The sequence below is a fragment of the Ornithorhynchus anatinus genome, chromosome 2, assembly GCF_004115215.2.
Source record: "Ornithorhynchus anatinus isolate Pmale09 chromosome 2, mOrnAna1.pri.v4, whole genome shotgun sequence".
Taxonomy (NCBI): domain Eukaryota; kingdom Metazoa; phylum Chordata; class Mammalia; order Monotremata; family Ornithorhynchidae; genus Ornithorhynchus; species Ornithorhynchus anatinus.
This window is the reverse complement of record NC_041729.1, coordinates 140,166,055-140,182,019: the sequence shown is the minus strand read 5'-3', so window position 1 is coordinate 140,182,019 and position 15,965 is coordinate 140,166,055. Positions and strand designations below refer to the sequence as shown.

At 55.0% G+C, this 15,965-nt stretch overlaps 1 protein-coding gene across 1 annotated transcript; it reads right to left on the bottom strand.

Moving 5' to 3' along the window:
* Positions 1-348: 348 nt before the first annotated feature.
* LRRC51 (leucine-rich repeat-containing protein 51) lies at positions 349-9,572 on the bottom strand. The gene is made up of 5 exons (XM_029047158.2): positions 9,496-9,572; positions 7,785-7,923; positions 1,567-1,772; positions 831-979; positions 349-572 (listed from the first exon to the last, which is right to left on the bottom strand). The coding sequence occupies exons 2-5, from the start codon at positions 7,867-7,869 to the stop codon at positions 434-436; spliced, it is 579 nt and encodes a 192-aa protein (XP_028902991.2). The 5' UTR covers positions 7,870-7,923; positions 9,496-9,572; the 3' UTR covers positions 349-433.
* Positions 9,573-15,965: the final 6,393 nt, after the last annotated feature.

Here is a 15,965-nt window from a genome sequence, read left to right as displayed (position 1 = left end):
AGGCCAGAGTAACTGGGGAGGAACAGCGCGGGAGGCTCTGCCCTCACGGAGACCTCTCCCTCTTTCTCCCTACCCCTCCGACCCCCCGGAGCCCGGGGAGTTCGTCTCCGGGCCTGGGGTGCGGTGCCGGTCGCCTCTCCTCCCCAGCTTCCGCTTGGCCTTGCTGGCCCTCCGCCCTTCCTGTGTTTGTGCTCCTGCTGCCCACCCTGCCCCTCTCCTAGCAGGAGAAGAGTCAGCAGGGGGAAACCCGACCCCGACGCTTTTATTCCGTCAGGGCAACGAGACCCCTGCCCGACCCGGCCTCCGTGTCCCCTCCCCTGGCCCGCCGCTCACGTCCCCGAGGCCCTCTGCCACAGGGGTGGGCGCGGAAGCCCTTTATTGCCTACGGAGGGGTCATCCTGGGGGGAGCTGAGCTCGGGCCGGCCTGGGGTGGTCAGTCCGGGTGCTTGATCTTGACCTTCTTGGGCCTGTGGTTCATCTGCTTCCAAAGCAGGGCCGTGGCTCGATCCTGCCCGGTGACGCCGCTGAAGTCGAAGGTGGTGAGGTGGGGCAGGGCGGACAGCACGTACTGCCTGCGGGGGAGGGAGGGGGCGAGGCGGACCCCACGGTGGGTCCCGGATCCCCGACTCTTCCGTCCCCCACCCTTCCGCGACGCAGTCACCGATCCGGCCGGGACCGGGACCGCCTGGGGCCGGGCCCAGCGTCTCCCGGTGGCTGGGGCCTCCGAGCGGGGTCACCTGCCTTGTGCGGACTGCCGGCCCGCCCCGGGTCCCGAAGCCCTGTGGCCTGCCGTGGAGGAGGTGGGGGCAGGAGGTGGGGGGCTGAGGTACCTGTAGCCCTTCTGTTCTTGGATGGGGTTCCCGTGCAGCGTCAGACTCCTCAGGAGGGGTAGGGCTGCCAGCTTGTCCACCTCGCCCAGTCGCTGGATGCAGTTGCCGTGGAGATAGATGATGCTCAGGTTGGAGTAGGCGGTCAGGATCTGGGGGGTGGAGGGGCCGGGCTGGAGTCGGGATGCTGGGATGGGGGGGAGGGCTGACCCCTTGGGCCGGGGGGGGGGGGCGGGAAGGGGCCCAAGGACCGAGTTGGGTCACGGCCAGGGAAGGTTCGACTCATTCGGTCCCCGGCCCCCAATCCCTGGGGGACGGGGGTCTCCCGGCTGAGTCGGGGCTGCCGACGGCTAGAGCCGCGCGCTCCGGGAAGCGAGGGGAGCCGGGGGGGGGGGGGTCCTGGGGCTCTTTTTTGCTCCTGGGCTTCCCAGTCGGGGAGGCAGGAGGCAGAAACTCAGACCTTTCTAACGGTGCTCGCTTCCCCGGAGAAGATTTCAACTCCCAGCCCAGCCTAGAAAAACTCGATGGAGCAGAGGACGTATTCTTTCCCTTCCAATGGGCGGCAGGGGGAGGGGGTGGATAAGCCGAGCCGGGCGCGGCCCCCCACCTGCCCCCCAGTAGCCTCAGGGCCCAAGGCCCGGCCTAGAGGTTGCCTCTGCTCCATCAGCTCCCCCCGCCCCCTCGGCCCGCCCGCCCGCCGGGAAGACGGGGGTGAGGGGGAGAAGTCTTGGTCCCTTACGGGATCGATGTTGCTGAGGTCATTGAAGGACAGGTCGATCCAGGCCAGGTCCTGGGGCCTCTCCAGCAGCTGCGTCAGGGTCTGGCTGAGATCGTTCATGTCGCTGAGGGCGTTGTTATTGAGACGCAGGGCCTGGGTCAGGGCCTTCCCCTCGGGCGAGCGTCTGAGGGGCCTCGGGCCTTCCCGCGGCTCCTCGCTCACCAAATCTGTGGGGGCGGTGGAAGTGGTCAGCGGGGACGGGGGCGGAGGCGGGGGGTCCCCGGGCCCCCACGGAACCCGACCTCTAGTCTCAGGAGGGAGTCGCGGGCGGAGGATCGAGGCTCAAGGCAGGGAAGGAAGGGGAAAACGGTGGCGGATTTTTTCCGGTACCTAAGGTAACTGGTTAATCCCTGGGCCCGCCTGGCCCGGCTGTGAAAATACAGAGCTGGAATTGCCCGCCCTCACCCCCTGCCCGCTCCCCCCCGCCAGCGACAGACGTCACCTGCCGCCACAGCAGGTGGCTCCTCGTGGGCGCTCGGCCACCGGAGGGGGGGAAGAGTCCCCTGGAGCTCATGGCTTTCGGCCCTTCGCCCAAACACAGAGGCCCAGCCTAAGTTTCCCCTCCTCCGCCTGCGCGGTGACGAGCCCGACGGCAGGAATCGGGGGAAGAACTGTCCGATTGGGAGCCCGGACGCTGGAGGGGGCTTGGGCCGGGACTGGCCTTGCCCGGCTGGCCGGTGCAAGTAGTAATGCCGCTGGCCTTAGAGGGTCCGGATGAGGAGGTAACCCCCACGTTGCCTCCTCCTTAGGCCGGACTCAAGGGGAGGCTATGGCCCAGTGGACAGGACTGGACTGACCGGGCGGCGGTCCCGCCCCCGGGAGTGGGATGGAGATGGGGAATGAGAAACTTCCAGGAATCAGTCACTCGGTGGTATCTATTGAGTGCTTACTATGTACAGAGCACATTGTGGGCTTGAGAGAGTACAACAGAATCAGCAATAATAATAATGGTGGTATTTGCTAAATGCTACTTAGGTGCCAGGCACTGTACTGAACGCCGGAGTGGACACGAGGTAATCTGTGGCCGAATTGTACTTTCCAAGCACGCAGTACGGTGCTCTGCACACAGTAAGCACTCAATAAATACGATTGAAAAAAATGAAGGTAACCAGGTTGGACACAGTCCCCGTCCCACATCCGAGTGGGATAGTGGCTAGAGCACAGGCCTGGAAGTCAGGAGGTCATGGGTTCTAATCCTGCCTCCGCCACTTGCCTGCTGTGTGACCTTGGGCAAGTCACTTCACTTCTCTGAGCCTCAGTCACCTCATCTGTAAAAGGGGGATCGAGACTGTGACTCCCATGTGGGACGGGGACTGTGTCCAACCCAATTTGCTTGTATCCACCCCAGCGCTTAGCACAGCGCCTGGCACACAGTAAGCGCTTAACAAATACCATTAACCAACGACCACCAAGTCTTACACCCCATTTTACAGATGAAGTGACTGAGGCACCGAGAAGTTGAAGTGACTTGCCCAAAGTCACGCAGCAGACAAGCGGCAGGGCCAGGAGCGGAACCCAATTCCTTCTGACTCCCAGGCCCGTGCCGTATCCACTAGGCCACACTGCTGACATGTTTCCCTGCCCATATTGAGCTTAAAGTCTAAAGGGGAAGGCACAATATGAATAAGTAAATAATTTATAATATATAATTTAAAGATGAGTACATAAACGATGTGAGGGTGGCGTGAATATCAAATGCCCAAAGGACACAGATTCAAGTGCACAGATGATGCAGAAGGAAGAGCAAGCCGGGGGAAAGAGGGCCTAATGCCCCGAGAGGCCACTTGCACGTGAAACCCAGCACCAGCCGTGGGCTACTCAGCAGAGCAGTGTGGCCTAGTGGAAGGACCACAGACCTGAGAGTCAGAGGACCCGGGCTCTAATCCTGGCTCCGCTACTTGTCTCCCTGTGTGACCTTGGGTGCACGGGGGCCTCTCTGTGCCAGGGTAGCTCATCTGTAAAATGGGGATTGAGACTCCATGTGGGACGTGGACTGTGTCCAACCCGATCAGCTTGCATCTGCTCTCGCCCCCTCCCTCCTTCCCTCCTTAACGGTCATCTTCAACCGTTCGCTTTCCAGGGGCTTCTTCCCCACTGCCTTCAAACATGCCCTTGTCTCCCCTATCCTAAAAAAAACCCCTTCCCTTGACCCCACGGCTCCCTCCAGTTATCTCCCCGTCTCCCTCCTACCGTTCCTCTCCAAACTCCTTGAGCGAGTCGTCCGCACCCGCTGTCTCAAATTTCTCTCCTCCGATTCTCTCCTGGACCCCCTCCAATTTGGCTTCCGTCCCCTTCACTCTATAGAAACCGCCCTCTCAGATGTCACCAGTGATCTCCTCCTTGCTCAATCCAACGGCTTCTACTCCATCCTAATCCTCTTCCACCTCTCAGTTGCCTTGGACACTGTGGACCACCCCCTTCTCCCGGAAACGTTATCCAACTTTGGCTTCACTGACTCTCTCCTCTCCCGGTTCTCCTCTTATCTCCCTGGCCGTTCGCTCTCGGTCTCCTTCGCGGGCTCCTCGTCTCCCTCCCACCCCCCTAACTGTTGGGGTCCCGCAAGGTTCAGTTCTGGCCCCCTTCTATTCTCCAACAACACCCACTCCCTTGGAGAACTCGTTCACACCCATGGCTTCAACTACCATCACAGTGCAGATGACACCCAAATCTACATCAGCAATGTAGCTCATCTAGAATCTCCCCAATATCTCCCAGGAACCCCCAATCTCTCTCCACTCTTGCATCTCCTCCTGCCTTCAAGACATCTCTACTTGGATGTCCTTCCGTCAACTCAAAGTTAACGTGTCCAAAACAGAGCTCCTTATCTTCCCACCCAAACCCTGCCCTCTCCCTGACATTCCTGTCACTGTAGACGGCACCACCATCCTTCCCTTCTCACAAGACCATAACCTTGGCGTTTATCCTTGACTTCTCGCTCTCATTCAACCCACATATTTCAATCTGTCACCAAATCCTTCCGATCCCACCTTCCCAACATCACAAAAAATCCGCTGTTTCCTCTCCATCCAAACTGCTATCATGTTAATACAGTCAGTCATCCTACCCCGCCTAGATGACTGCATCAGCCTCCTTGCTGACCTCCCCACCTCCAGTCTCTCCCCACTCCTGTCCGTACTTCACGCCGCTGCCCGGATCATCTTTCTACAGAAACGTTCAGGACGTGTCACTCCCGCCCCCATCCTCAAAAATCTCCAGTCGTTGCCTATCCACCTGTGCATCAGACAAAACCTCCTCACCATTGGCTTTAAAGCAGTCCGTCACCTTGCCCCCGCTTACCTCACCTCACTTCTCTCCTTCTACAGCCCAAGCGCATATTTCGCTCCTCTGGTGCTAACCTCCTCACTGCGCCTCGATCTTACCCGTCTCGCCACCGACCCCTGCCCCACATCCTGCCTCTGACCTAGAACACCCTCCCTCCTCAAATCTGCCAGACAATTCCTCTCCCCCGCTTCAAAGCCTTACTGAAGGCTCATCTCCTCCAAGAGGCCTCCGCAAACTAAGCCCCATTTTTCCTCATCTCCCACTCCCTTCCGTGTCACCCTGACTTGCTCCCTTTGCTCTCCCCCTCCCCCAGCCCCACAGCACTTATGTATATATCTGTCATTTTATTTATTTATATTGATGTCTGTCTCCCCCACTCTAGACTGTGAGCTCATGGTGGGCAGGTATTGTCATTGTTTACTGTTGCATTGTTTTTTTTTCCCCAAGTGCTTAGTACAGTGCTCTGCATAAATAATAATAAATAACAAATAATGTATTTGTTAAGCGCTTACTACGTGCAGAGCACTGTTCTAAGCCCTGGGGTAGACACAGGGGAACGAGGTTGTCCCACGTGAGGCTCACAGTCTTCATCCCCATTTTTACAGATGAGGGAACTGAGGCACAGAGAAGTGAAGTGACTTGCCCACAGTCACACAGCTGTTGACTTGGGACAGAGTTGGCAGAGTTGGCAGACTTGGTGACTTGGTGACTTGGCAGAGTTGGGATGCGAACCCATGTCCTCTGACTCCCAAGCCCGGGTACTTTCCACTGAGCCACGCTGCCTCTCTAAAGTAAAGTATTTAATAAATACTATTGAATGAATCTCCCCCAGCGCTTAGTGCAGTGCCAAGCACATAGTAGGTGTTGAACAAATACCATTAAAAAGTGAGGCAGCCTCCCCTCTTTTGCCTAAGAGTGAGGAAGTCCCGTCCCACTTGCAGGAGCTTGGAGTCCCAGGCATCTGCTATTAGAGTCATTTAAATAATGGTGGTATTTGTTAAGCACTTACTATGTGCCAAGCACTGTTCTAAGCGCTGGGGGGGATACAAGGTGATCAGGTTGTCCCACGTGGGGCTCACAGTTTGAATCCCCATTTTACAGAGGAGGGAACTGAGGCACAGAGAAGTGAAGTGACTCACCCAGAGTCACACAGCTGGCAAGCGGCGGAGCAGGGATTAGAACCCATGACCTCTGACTCCCGAGCCCGGGCTCTTTCCACTGAGCCACGCTGCTTGAGTTTGTGGGGGGGGGAGGGGGGGCGGCGAAGAGAGGCTTCTGCAACCTGTGATCATGAACTGTGGTGTGGGGCAGTGAAGTGCCTTAAGACTGCCTGCTCCTAGGATAATTTATCGACTTAATGCTCTCAAAATTTGAATTCTGTACTTTTAATCATGAACCCTAGGTGAGACAGGGGACTGTGTCCTGATTAGCTGGAAGCTACCGTAGTACTTAATGCAGGGCTCAGACCCATAGTAAGCACTCACACACAATCCTAATTCCCATTGTCATTTATGCCTGTTTTCTATATGTTGCTATTTGTTAAGCGCTTACTATGTGCAGAGCACTGTTCTAAGCACTGGGGTAGACACAAGGGAATCAGGTTGTCCCACGTGGGGCTCACAGTCTTAATCCCCATTTTACAGATGAGGTCACTGAGGCACCGAGAAGTGAAGCGACTTGCCCACAGTCACCCAGCTGACAAGTGGCGGAGACAGAATTCGAACCCATGACCTCTGACTCCGAAGCCCGTGCTCTTTTCACTGAGCCACGCAGCCTGGGCACCTGGTATGCCGCAGGGACCTTGTCTCAGTCATCAATCAGCATTCTAAACCCTTAATGCCAATTAAGCAAATGAAATCCAGGTGCTGGGGAAGGATAATAATAATTGGGGTATTTGTTAAGGGCTAATTGTGTGCCAGGCACTGCACTAAGCGCCGGGATGGTACAAGCAAATCGGGTTGGACTCAGTCCCTGTCCTACATGGGGCTCCCAGTCTCAATCCCCATTTTACAGAGGAGGACACTGAGTTCCAGAGAATAATAATGTTGGTATTTGTTAAGCACTTACTATGCGCAGAGCACTGTTCTAAGCACTGGGGTAGACACAGAGCAATCAGGTTGTCCCACGTGGGGCTCACAGTCTTAATCCCCATTTTACAGATGAGGTACCTGAGGCACAGAGAAGGTAAGTGACTTGCCCAAAGTCCCACAGCAGACAAGTGGCGGAGCTGGGATTAGAACCCATGACCTCCAGGCTCTGTCCACTACATGATGCTCCTTCTTTTCTGGGGTGCCTCCGAGGGTGGATTGTGTAGAGAAGCGGCGTGGCTCAGCGGAAAGAGCCCGGGCTTGGGAGTCGGAGGTCGTGAGTTCTAATCCCGGCTCCGCCGCTTGCCGGCTGTGTGACTTTGGGCAAGTCACTTCACTTTGCCTCAGTTCCCTCATCTGTAAAATGGGGATTAAAAACCGTGAGCCCTACGTGGGACAACCTGATCACCTTGTATCCCCCCCAGCGCTTAAAACAGCGCTTTGCGCATAGTAAGCGCTTAACAAATACCACCGTTAATATTATTATCAGTGGAGGCGGGGAGGAGGAACAGTTTGGTGTTGGACAACTGTGCCTCTCCCGCATCTGTCCGACTCTGCCCTGGCAGTCCAGCTCTAGGATTGGGCATCTTGTGGGCACTCAGGAAATGAGAAGGAAGCGGAACTCGGGCTAGAAAAACCCGCCCAGAAAGGCAAGCAAACTCGTGAGCTCGCCCAGCCGCCCATATCCCGGAGCAGAAAATACTTCACGCCTGTGCAGACGCCCGCAGCTCAACCCCGGCTGCCCGCGTGGGCTTCAAATTCAGTCCCGGAGAGGGACTCGTCCGGCTGGTCCCATGGCGGGGGACCGACCTTGGATGAAGTTGATGCCCTTGAAGGAGAAGTCGAGCGGGGGCTCTTGCACGGTGACCTGCGGGCAATCCCAGCGGTGGCTCATGTCTCAGTCCATGGCAGAGCCCCGAGGAGAAGTGTGGGGACAGCACGGGGCCACCTGGGAGGGAGGTGGGGGGAGAAAGAAAAAGAAAGAAAGACAAAGCAACCTGGATTCTCCTTGTCTGTCCCTCCTAGAGCCGAACCCGCGTGGAGGCCCCGACGCCGCGGCAGCTCACAAGTCGAGGGACCCCCAGCCCGGAGGGTTGCTACTTTCTGGAGACCCAAGGAGCTGGTGGTGGTGGGGCACCGGCTCCTGGACTGTGGGGTGGCCCTGGGCAGGGCTCCCCGGCTCCCCTAGTAATAATAATAATAATAATGTTGGTATTTGTTAAGCGCTTATTATGTGCAGAGCACGGCTCTAAGCGCTGGGGTAGCTACAGGGTCATAATAATAATAATGTTGGTATTTGTTAAGCGCTTACTATGTGCAGAGCACTGTTCTAAGCGCGGGGGGAGATATAGGGTCAGCAGGTCGCCCCATGTGAGGCTCACGGTCAATCCCCATTTTACAGATGAGGGAACGGAGGCACAGAGAAGTGAAGTGGCTTGCCCAGCTGACAAGTGGCAGAGCCGGCATTCAAACCCGTGACCTCTGACTCCCAAGCCTGGGCTCTTTCCACTGAGCCCCACTGCTCATCAGACTGTCCCACGTGAGGCTCCCAGCCTAAATCCCCATTTTACAGATGAGGGAACCGAGGCCCAGAGAAGTGAAGTGACTTGCCCACAGTCATCCAGCTGACAAGAGGCAGAGCCAGGATTCAAACTCATGACCTCCGACTCCAAAGCCCGGGCTCTTTCCACTGAGCCACGCTGCTTCTCTAATAAAGGGAAGTGACTTGCCCAAAGTCAGCCAGCTGACAAGCACAGGGTGGGAAGGAAAACAAAAACAAAAGTGACTTGCCCACAGTAATAATAATAATGTTGGTATTTGTTAAGCACTTACTATGTATGTGCCAAGCACTATTCTAAGCACTGGGGTAGACACAGGGCAATGAGATTGTCCCACGTGGGGCTCACAGTCTTAATCCCCATTTTGCAGATGAGGTAACTGAGGTGCAGAGAAGTTAAGTGACTTGCCACCCAGCTGACAAGTGGCCGAGCCGGGATTCGAACTCGTGACCTCCGACTCCAAAGCCCGGGCTCTTTCCACTGAGCCACGCTCCTTCTCTAATAAAGGGAAGTGACTCGCCCAAAGTCACCCAGCTGACAAGCGCAGGGCGGGAAAGAAAACAACATCGCCTCGATTCTATGTAGTCGCCATTGTTTTTCCGAGACGTTCTTCCCCTCGACTCTATTTATCGCCATCGTTCTCGTCCGTCCGTCTCCCCCGATCAGACCGTAAGCCCGTCAAACGGCAGGGACCGTCTCTATCTGTTGCCGACTTGTTCATCCCAAGCGCTTAGTACAGTGCTCTGCACATAGTAAGCGCTCAATAGATACTACTGAATGAATGAAAGAAAACCAAAACAAAAGTGACTCGCCCACAGTCACCCAGCTGCCAAGGGGCAGAGCCAGGATTCGAACCCCTGACTTGTGACTCTCCAACCCGGGCTCCTTCCACCGAGCCCCACTGCTGCTCCTACCGAGTGCTTAGCAAAGGCCATGATGGTTATTACGATCATTCTAATTACCCAGGAGCCCGGCGGCCTCCAGGCCCGGGTCTTCCTTGCTTCCTTCCTTGCCTCCCTCCTAGGGATGCTCCCAGAAGCTCCATGGCAACCGCTTGACAACTTCCGGTCGCCAGAAGCTTGGCCCAGAGCATGCCGGGAGGCGGGCCTGCTTTGCTTTTGTTTTTGTTTTTGTTTTCCTTCCCCCCCCCTCCCCCGCCCCCCTCCGCTTGGCAGCTGGGTGACTTTGGGCGAGTCCCTTCCCTTCCCTGGGCCTCAGATCCCTCGCCTGTCATTCATTCATCCCCCCACCCTCATTCATTCATTCCATCGTATTTCTTGAGCGCTTACTAGGTGCGGAGCCCTGTACTAAGCGCTCGGAATGGACAACTGGGCAACAGAGAGAGACCATCCCTGCCCAACGATGGGCTCACCGTCTAATCAGGAGAAGCAGCGTGGCTCAGTGGAAAGAGCCCGGGCTTTGGAGTCAGGGCTCATGAGTTCGAATCCCGGCTCGGCCACTTGTGTCGGCTGGGTGACTGTGGGCAAGTCACTTCACTTCTCCGTGCCTCAGTTCCCTCATCTGGAAAATGGGGATGAAGACTGTGAGCCCCACGTGGGACAACCTGATTCCCCTATGTCTACCCCAGCGCTTAGAACAGTGCTCGGCACATAGTAAGCGCTTAACAAATACCGACATTATTATTAGTCGGTGACAGAAAGACGGACAGAAACAAGACAACATAATTACGATCGATAGAATGGGGGGGAGGGAACGCCTCATTAACAAAATAAATAGGGGAATAAAAATCTATCCAAATGAGCCCAGTGCTGAGGGGAGGGGGAGGAGCAGAGGGAAAGAGGGCTTAGCTGAGGGGAGGGGGAGGAGCAGAGGGAAAAGGGGAAAGCTCAGGCTGGGAAGGCCTCTTGGAGGAGGTGAGCTCACCTTGTATCCATTCATTCAATAGTATTTATTGAGCGCTTACTACTACTACTACTAATAGTAATGTTGGTATTTGTTAGCAGTTACTATGTGCAGAGCACTGTTCTAGGCACCGGAGGAGATACAGGGTTGGTATTTGTTAAGCGCTTACTCTGTGCACAGCACTGTTCTAAGCGCTGGGGGAGAAACAGGGTCATCAGGTTGTCCCACGTGAGGCTCCCAGTTAATCCCCGTTTTACAGATGAGGGAACTGAGGCACAGAGAAGTGAAGTGACTCGCCCACAGTCACCCAGCTGCCAAGTGGCAGAGCCGGGAGTCGAACCCATGACCTCTGACTCCGAAGCCCAGGCACCACCGAGCCACGCTGCTTCCCAGAGTGATCAGGTTGTTCATTCAATAGTATTTATCGAGCGCTTACTATGTGCAGAGCACTGTACTAAGCGCTTGGGATGAACAAGTCGGCAACAGATAGAGACGGTCCCTGCCGTCTGACGGGCTCACGGTCTGATCGGGGGAGACGGACGGACGAGAACGATGGCGATAAATAGAGTCGAGGGGAAGAACATCTCGTAATGTGAGGCTCACAGTTAATCCCCATTTTCCAGATGAGGCCACTGAGGCCCAGAGAAGTGAAGTGACTTGCCCACAGTCACCCAGCTGCCAAGTGGCAGAGTCGGGATCGGAACCCATGACTTCTGAGTCCCAAGCCCGGGTTCTTTCCGCTGAGCCACGTGCAGAGCACTGGACTAAGCACTTGGAACGGACAATTCGGCCACAGATAGAGACCCTCCCCGCCCAACGACGGGCTCACAGGCCAAACGGGGGAGACGGACGGACGGCAGAGCAAAACAGAAGAAAACAAGACAACCTCCTCAAGATACATAGAATCAAGGAGATGTACACTTCATTAACAAAATAAATAGGGCAATGAATAATCTATACAAATGAGCACAGTGCGGAGGGGAGGGGAAGGGGGAAGAGCAGAGGGGGAGGGGGAGAGGGGGAGCTGAGGGAAAGGGAGGGCTCAGTCTGGGAAGGCCTCCTGGAAGAGGTGAGCTCTCAGTAGGGCTTTGAAGAGGGGAAGAGAGTTAGTTTGGCGGATGTGAGGAGGGAGGCCATCATAATAATAATAATAATAATAATAATGTTGGTATTTGTCAGGTGCTTACTATGTGCAGAGCACTGTTCTAAGCGCTGGGGGAGATACAGGGGAATCAGGTTGTCCCATGTGAGGCTCACAGTCTTCGTCCCCATTTTCCAGATGAGGGAACTGAGGCCCAGAGAAGTAAAGTGACTTGCTCATAGTCACCCAGCTGCCAAGTGGCAGAGTCGGGATTCGAACCCATGACGTCTGACTCTCAAGCCTGGGGCGGGGCGGGGCGGGGGGGGCGGTGTGTCTTCCACAGAGCCACGCTGCAGGGCAGCAGTAGGATGTGGACCGGGGGTCGATAGTAAGCGCTTAACAAATAATAATAATGTTGGTATTTGTTAAGCGCTTACTATGTGCCGAGCACTGTTCTAAGCGCTGGGGTAGACACAGGGGAATCAGGTTGTCCCACGTGGGGCTCACAGTCTTCATCCCCATTTTACAGATGAGGGAACTGAGGCACAGAGAAGTTAAGTGACTTGCCCACAGTCACACAGCTGACCAGTGGCAGAGCTGGGATTCGAACTCATGAGCCCTGACTCCAAAGCCCGTGCTCTTTCCAATGAGCCACGCACAAATGACATTATTATTAGAGAAGCAGCACGGCTCAGTGGAAAGAACCCGGGTTTGGGAGTCAGAGGTCATGGGTTCGAATGCCGACTCTGCCACTTGGCAGCTGGGTGACTTTGGGCAAGTCACTTCACTTCTCTGGGCCTCAGTTCCCTCATCTGGAAAATGGGATCGAGGGTGAGCCTCACAGGGGACAACTTCATTACCCTGTATCTACCCCGGCGCTTAGAACAGTGCTCTGCACATAGTAAGCACTTAAACACCAACATTATTATTAGTAGTCTCAGAAGCAATGTGGCTCAGTGGGAAGAGTCCAGGCTTGGGAGTCTCAGAGGTCATGGGTTCGAATTCCCACTCTGCTCCTTGTCAGCTGGCTGACTGTGGGCAAGTCACTTCACTTCTCTGGGCCTCAATTACCTCATCTGTAAAATGGGGATTAAAAACTGTGAGCCTCACGTGGGACAACCTCATTACCCTGTTTCTCCCCCAGCACTTAGATCAGCACCTTGCACATAGTACGTGCTAACAAATACCGACATTATTATTAGTAGTAGTAAGCGCTCAATAAATACTAATGAATAAATGTGCCAAGCACTGTTCTAAGCACTGGGGAGGATAATAATAATAATAACAATGTTGGTATTTGTTAAGCTCTGCCACTTGTCAGCTGTGTGACTGTGGGCAAGTCACTTAACTTCTCTGTGCCTCAGTTAACACATCTGTAAAATGAGGATGAACTGTGAGCCTCACGTGGGACAACCTGATGACCCTGTATCTACCCCAACGCTTAGAACGGTGCTCTGAACATAGTGAGTGCTTAACAAATACCAATATTTATTTATTTTTTTTTTATTTTTAAGCACTTACTATGTGCCAAGCGCTGTTCTAAGCGCTGGGGTAGATACAAGGTGGTCAGGTTGTCCCACGTGGGGTTCATGGTCTTCATCTCCATTTTCCAGATGAGGTCACTGAGGCCCAGAGAATAAGAATAATGTTGGTATTTGTTAAGTGCTTACTATGTGCAGAGCACTGTTCTAAGCGCTGGGGTAGACACAAGGGAATCAGGTTGTCCCACGTGGGGCTCACAGTCTTCATCCCCATTTTACAGATGAGGTCACTGAGGCCCAGAGAAGTGAAGTGACCTGCTCACAGTCACCCAACTGACAAGTGGCAGAGCCGGGATTCGAACCCATGACCTCTGCCTCCCAGGCCCGGGCTCTTTCCACTGAACCACGTTGTTCATTCAATAGTATTTATTGAGCGCTTACTATGTGCAGAGCACTGAACTAAGCGCTTGGAATGGACAAATCAGGAAGATTTGTCCATTGGGAGTCAGAGGTCATGGGTTCGGATCCCGGCTCTGCCACTTGTCAGCCGTGGGGCTGTGGGCAAGTCACTTCACTTCTCTGGGCCTCAGTGACCTCATCTGGAAAATGGGGATTAACTGTGAGCCTCCCGTGGGACAACCTGATGACCCTGGATCTCCCCCAGCGCTTAAAACGGTGCTCAGCACATAGGAAGCGCTTAACGAATACCAACTTTTTTTTCTTTAAAAGAGACAGTCCTTGCCCTTTGACGGGCTTCCAGTCTAATCGGGGGAGAAGGACAGACAAAAATAATAGCAATTAAGCCTGTGAGCCCGTCATTGGGCAGGGAGGGTCTCTATCTGTGGCTGAATTGTCCATTCCAAGCGCTCAGCCCAGTGCTCCGCACACAGTCAGCGCTCAATAAATACTATTGAACTATTGAGAAGCAGCAAGGCTCAGTGGAAAGAGCCCGGGCTTAGGAGTCGGAGGTCGTGGGTTCGAATCCCGCCTCCGCCCCGTCAGCTGGGTGACTTTGGGCAAGTCACTTCACTGGGCCTCAGTTCCCTCATCTGTAAAATGGGGATTAAGACTGTGAGCCCCACGTGGGACAACCGGATTCCCCTGTATCTCCCCCAGCGCTTAGAACAAATGCCCACGTTATTATTATTATTATTATTATTATTGAGAAGCAGTGTGGCTCAGTGGAAAGAGCCCGGGCTTTGGAGTCAGAGGTCATGGGTTCGAATCCCGGCTCGGCCACTTGTCAGCTGGGTGACTGTGGGCAAGTCACTTCACTTCTCGGGGGCCTCAGTTCCCTCATCTGTAAAATGGGGATGAAGAGTGTGAGCCCCACGTGGGGCAACCTGATTCCCCTGTGTCTCCCCCAGCGCTTAGAACAGTGCTCGGCACAGAGGAAGCGCTTACCAAATACCGACATTATTATTATTATTATTATCCTTATTAAGGACGATCTCCCGTCATGCAACGGGCCGGCGGAGGGCCTTAAGGGGGGGCGCAAGGCACCCTGGGACTTGTAGTCCGTCGCCCCCTGGGATTTGTAGTCCGGGGCGGTGCGGGCGGCTCGAGCCCCGCCGGCCTCGCGGCGGCTGTGACGTCAGCGGCGGGCGCGGCCAATGAGGGCGCGGCGCGGGGCCGCGGGGGGGGGAGGGGGCCGTTGAGGCGCGCGCGCGCCGACCAGGACGACGACGGAGGAGGAGGAGGAGGAAGACGACGACGACGACGACGACGGCGGCCGCCGCCACCATCAGCCTCTGAGGAGCCGCACCGCCCGCCCGCCCCCCGCTTTTCGCCGCCCCGGGAGCCCGCTGTGAGTGGCCGCCCTCTCTCGGGGCTCTCTCGGCCGCCCCCGCGCTTAGGGCCGCGCTCCGCACGCAGTCAGCGCTCGGCACGGTCGGATGGATGAATGAATGAATGCCCCCTTTCCCCCCCCCCCCCCACCCGGTACTCATTCATTCATCCAGCCCTTTTGATTGAGCGCCTCCTAAGCCTACGACGGAATGAATGAGCGCCTGCTCGATTAGACCGTAAGCCCGTCAGACGGCAGGGACCGTCTCTATCTGTGGCCGACTTGTTCATTCCAAGCGCTTAGTCCAGTGCTCTGCACATAGTAAGCGCTCAGTAAATACTATTGAATGAATGAATGCTAAGCGCTTCCCTCTGCTCTTCCCCCCTCAGCCCTGTGCTCATTTCTATAGATTCTTTATTACCCTATTTACTTTGTTATTGAGGTGCACCTCCTCTTCATTCTGTTTATCGTGATTAAGTTGTCTTGTTTTTGTCAGTCTCCCCCCATTAGACTTTAAACCCGTCGTTGGGCAGGGATGGTCTCTCTCTGCTGCCCATTTGACCATTGCAAGCGCTTAGGACAGTGCTCTGCACCTAGTAAGCGCTCAATAAGTACGATGGAATGAATGGATGAATGAATGAGCGCCTACTAGGTGCAGAGCACTGCGCTAAGCGCTTGGAACGGCCCCCCCCTTCCCTCTGCTCTTCCCCCCGCCCCTCAGCGCTGTGCTCATTTCTAAAGATTATTTATTACCCTATTTATTTTGTTAATAAGGTGTCCATCCCCTTCATTCTATTTATGGTGATTATGTTGTCTTGTTTTTGTCCGTCTGTCTCCCCCCCATTAGACTTTAAACCCGTCATTGGGCAGGGATGGTCTCTCTCTGCTGCCCATTTGACCATTGCAAGCGCTTAGGACAGTGCTGTGCACCTAATAAGCGCTCAATAAATACGGTGGAATTGAATGGATGAATGAATGAGCGCCTACTAGGTGCAGAGCACTGCGCTAAGCGCTTGGAACGGCCCCCCCTTCCCTCTGCTCTTCCCCCCTCCCCTCAGCGCTGTGCTCATTTCTATAGATTCTTTATTACCCCATTTATTTTGCTAATGAGGTGCACATCCCCTTCATTCCATTTATCTTGATGATGTTGTTTTGTTCTGTTTTGCTTTTCTGTCTCCCCCGATTAGACTGTAAACCCGTCTTCGGATAGGGACGGTCTCT

What these genes read in the sequence shown, in the direction of transcription:
- LRRC51 (XM_029047158.2), bottom strand. Translation starts at nt 7,869, where the DNA reads ATGAGCCACCGCTGGGATTGCCCGCAGGTCACCGTGCAAGAGCCCCCG. An exon ending in ACCTCAGCAACATCGATCCC is followed by an intron (nt 980 to 1,566) that starts GTAAGGGACCAA and finishes TCCACCCCCCAG; the next exon opens with ATCCTGACCGCCTACTCCAA. An exon ending in CAAGAACAGAAGGGCTACAG is followed by an intron (nt 573 to 830) that starts GTACCTCAGCCC and finishes CCTCCCCCGCAG; the next exon opens with GCAGTACGTGCTGTCCGCCC.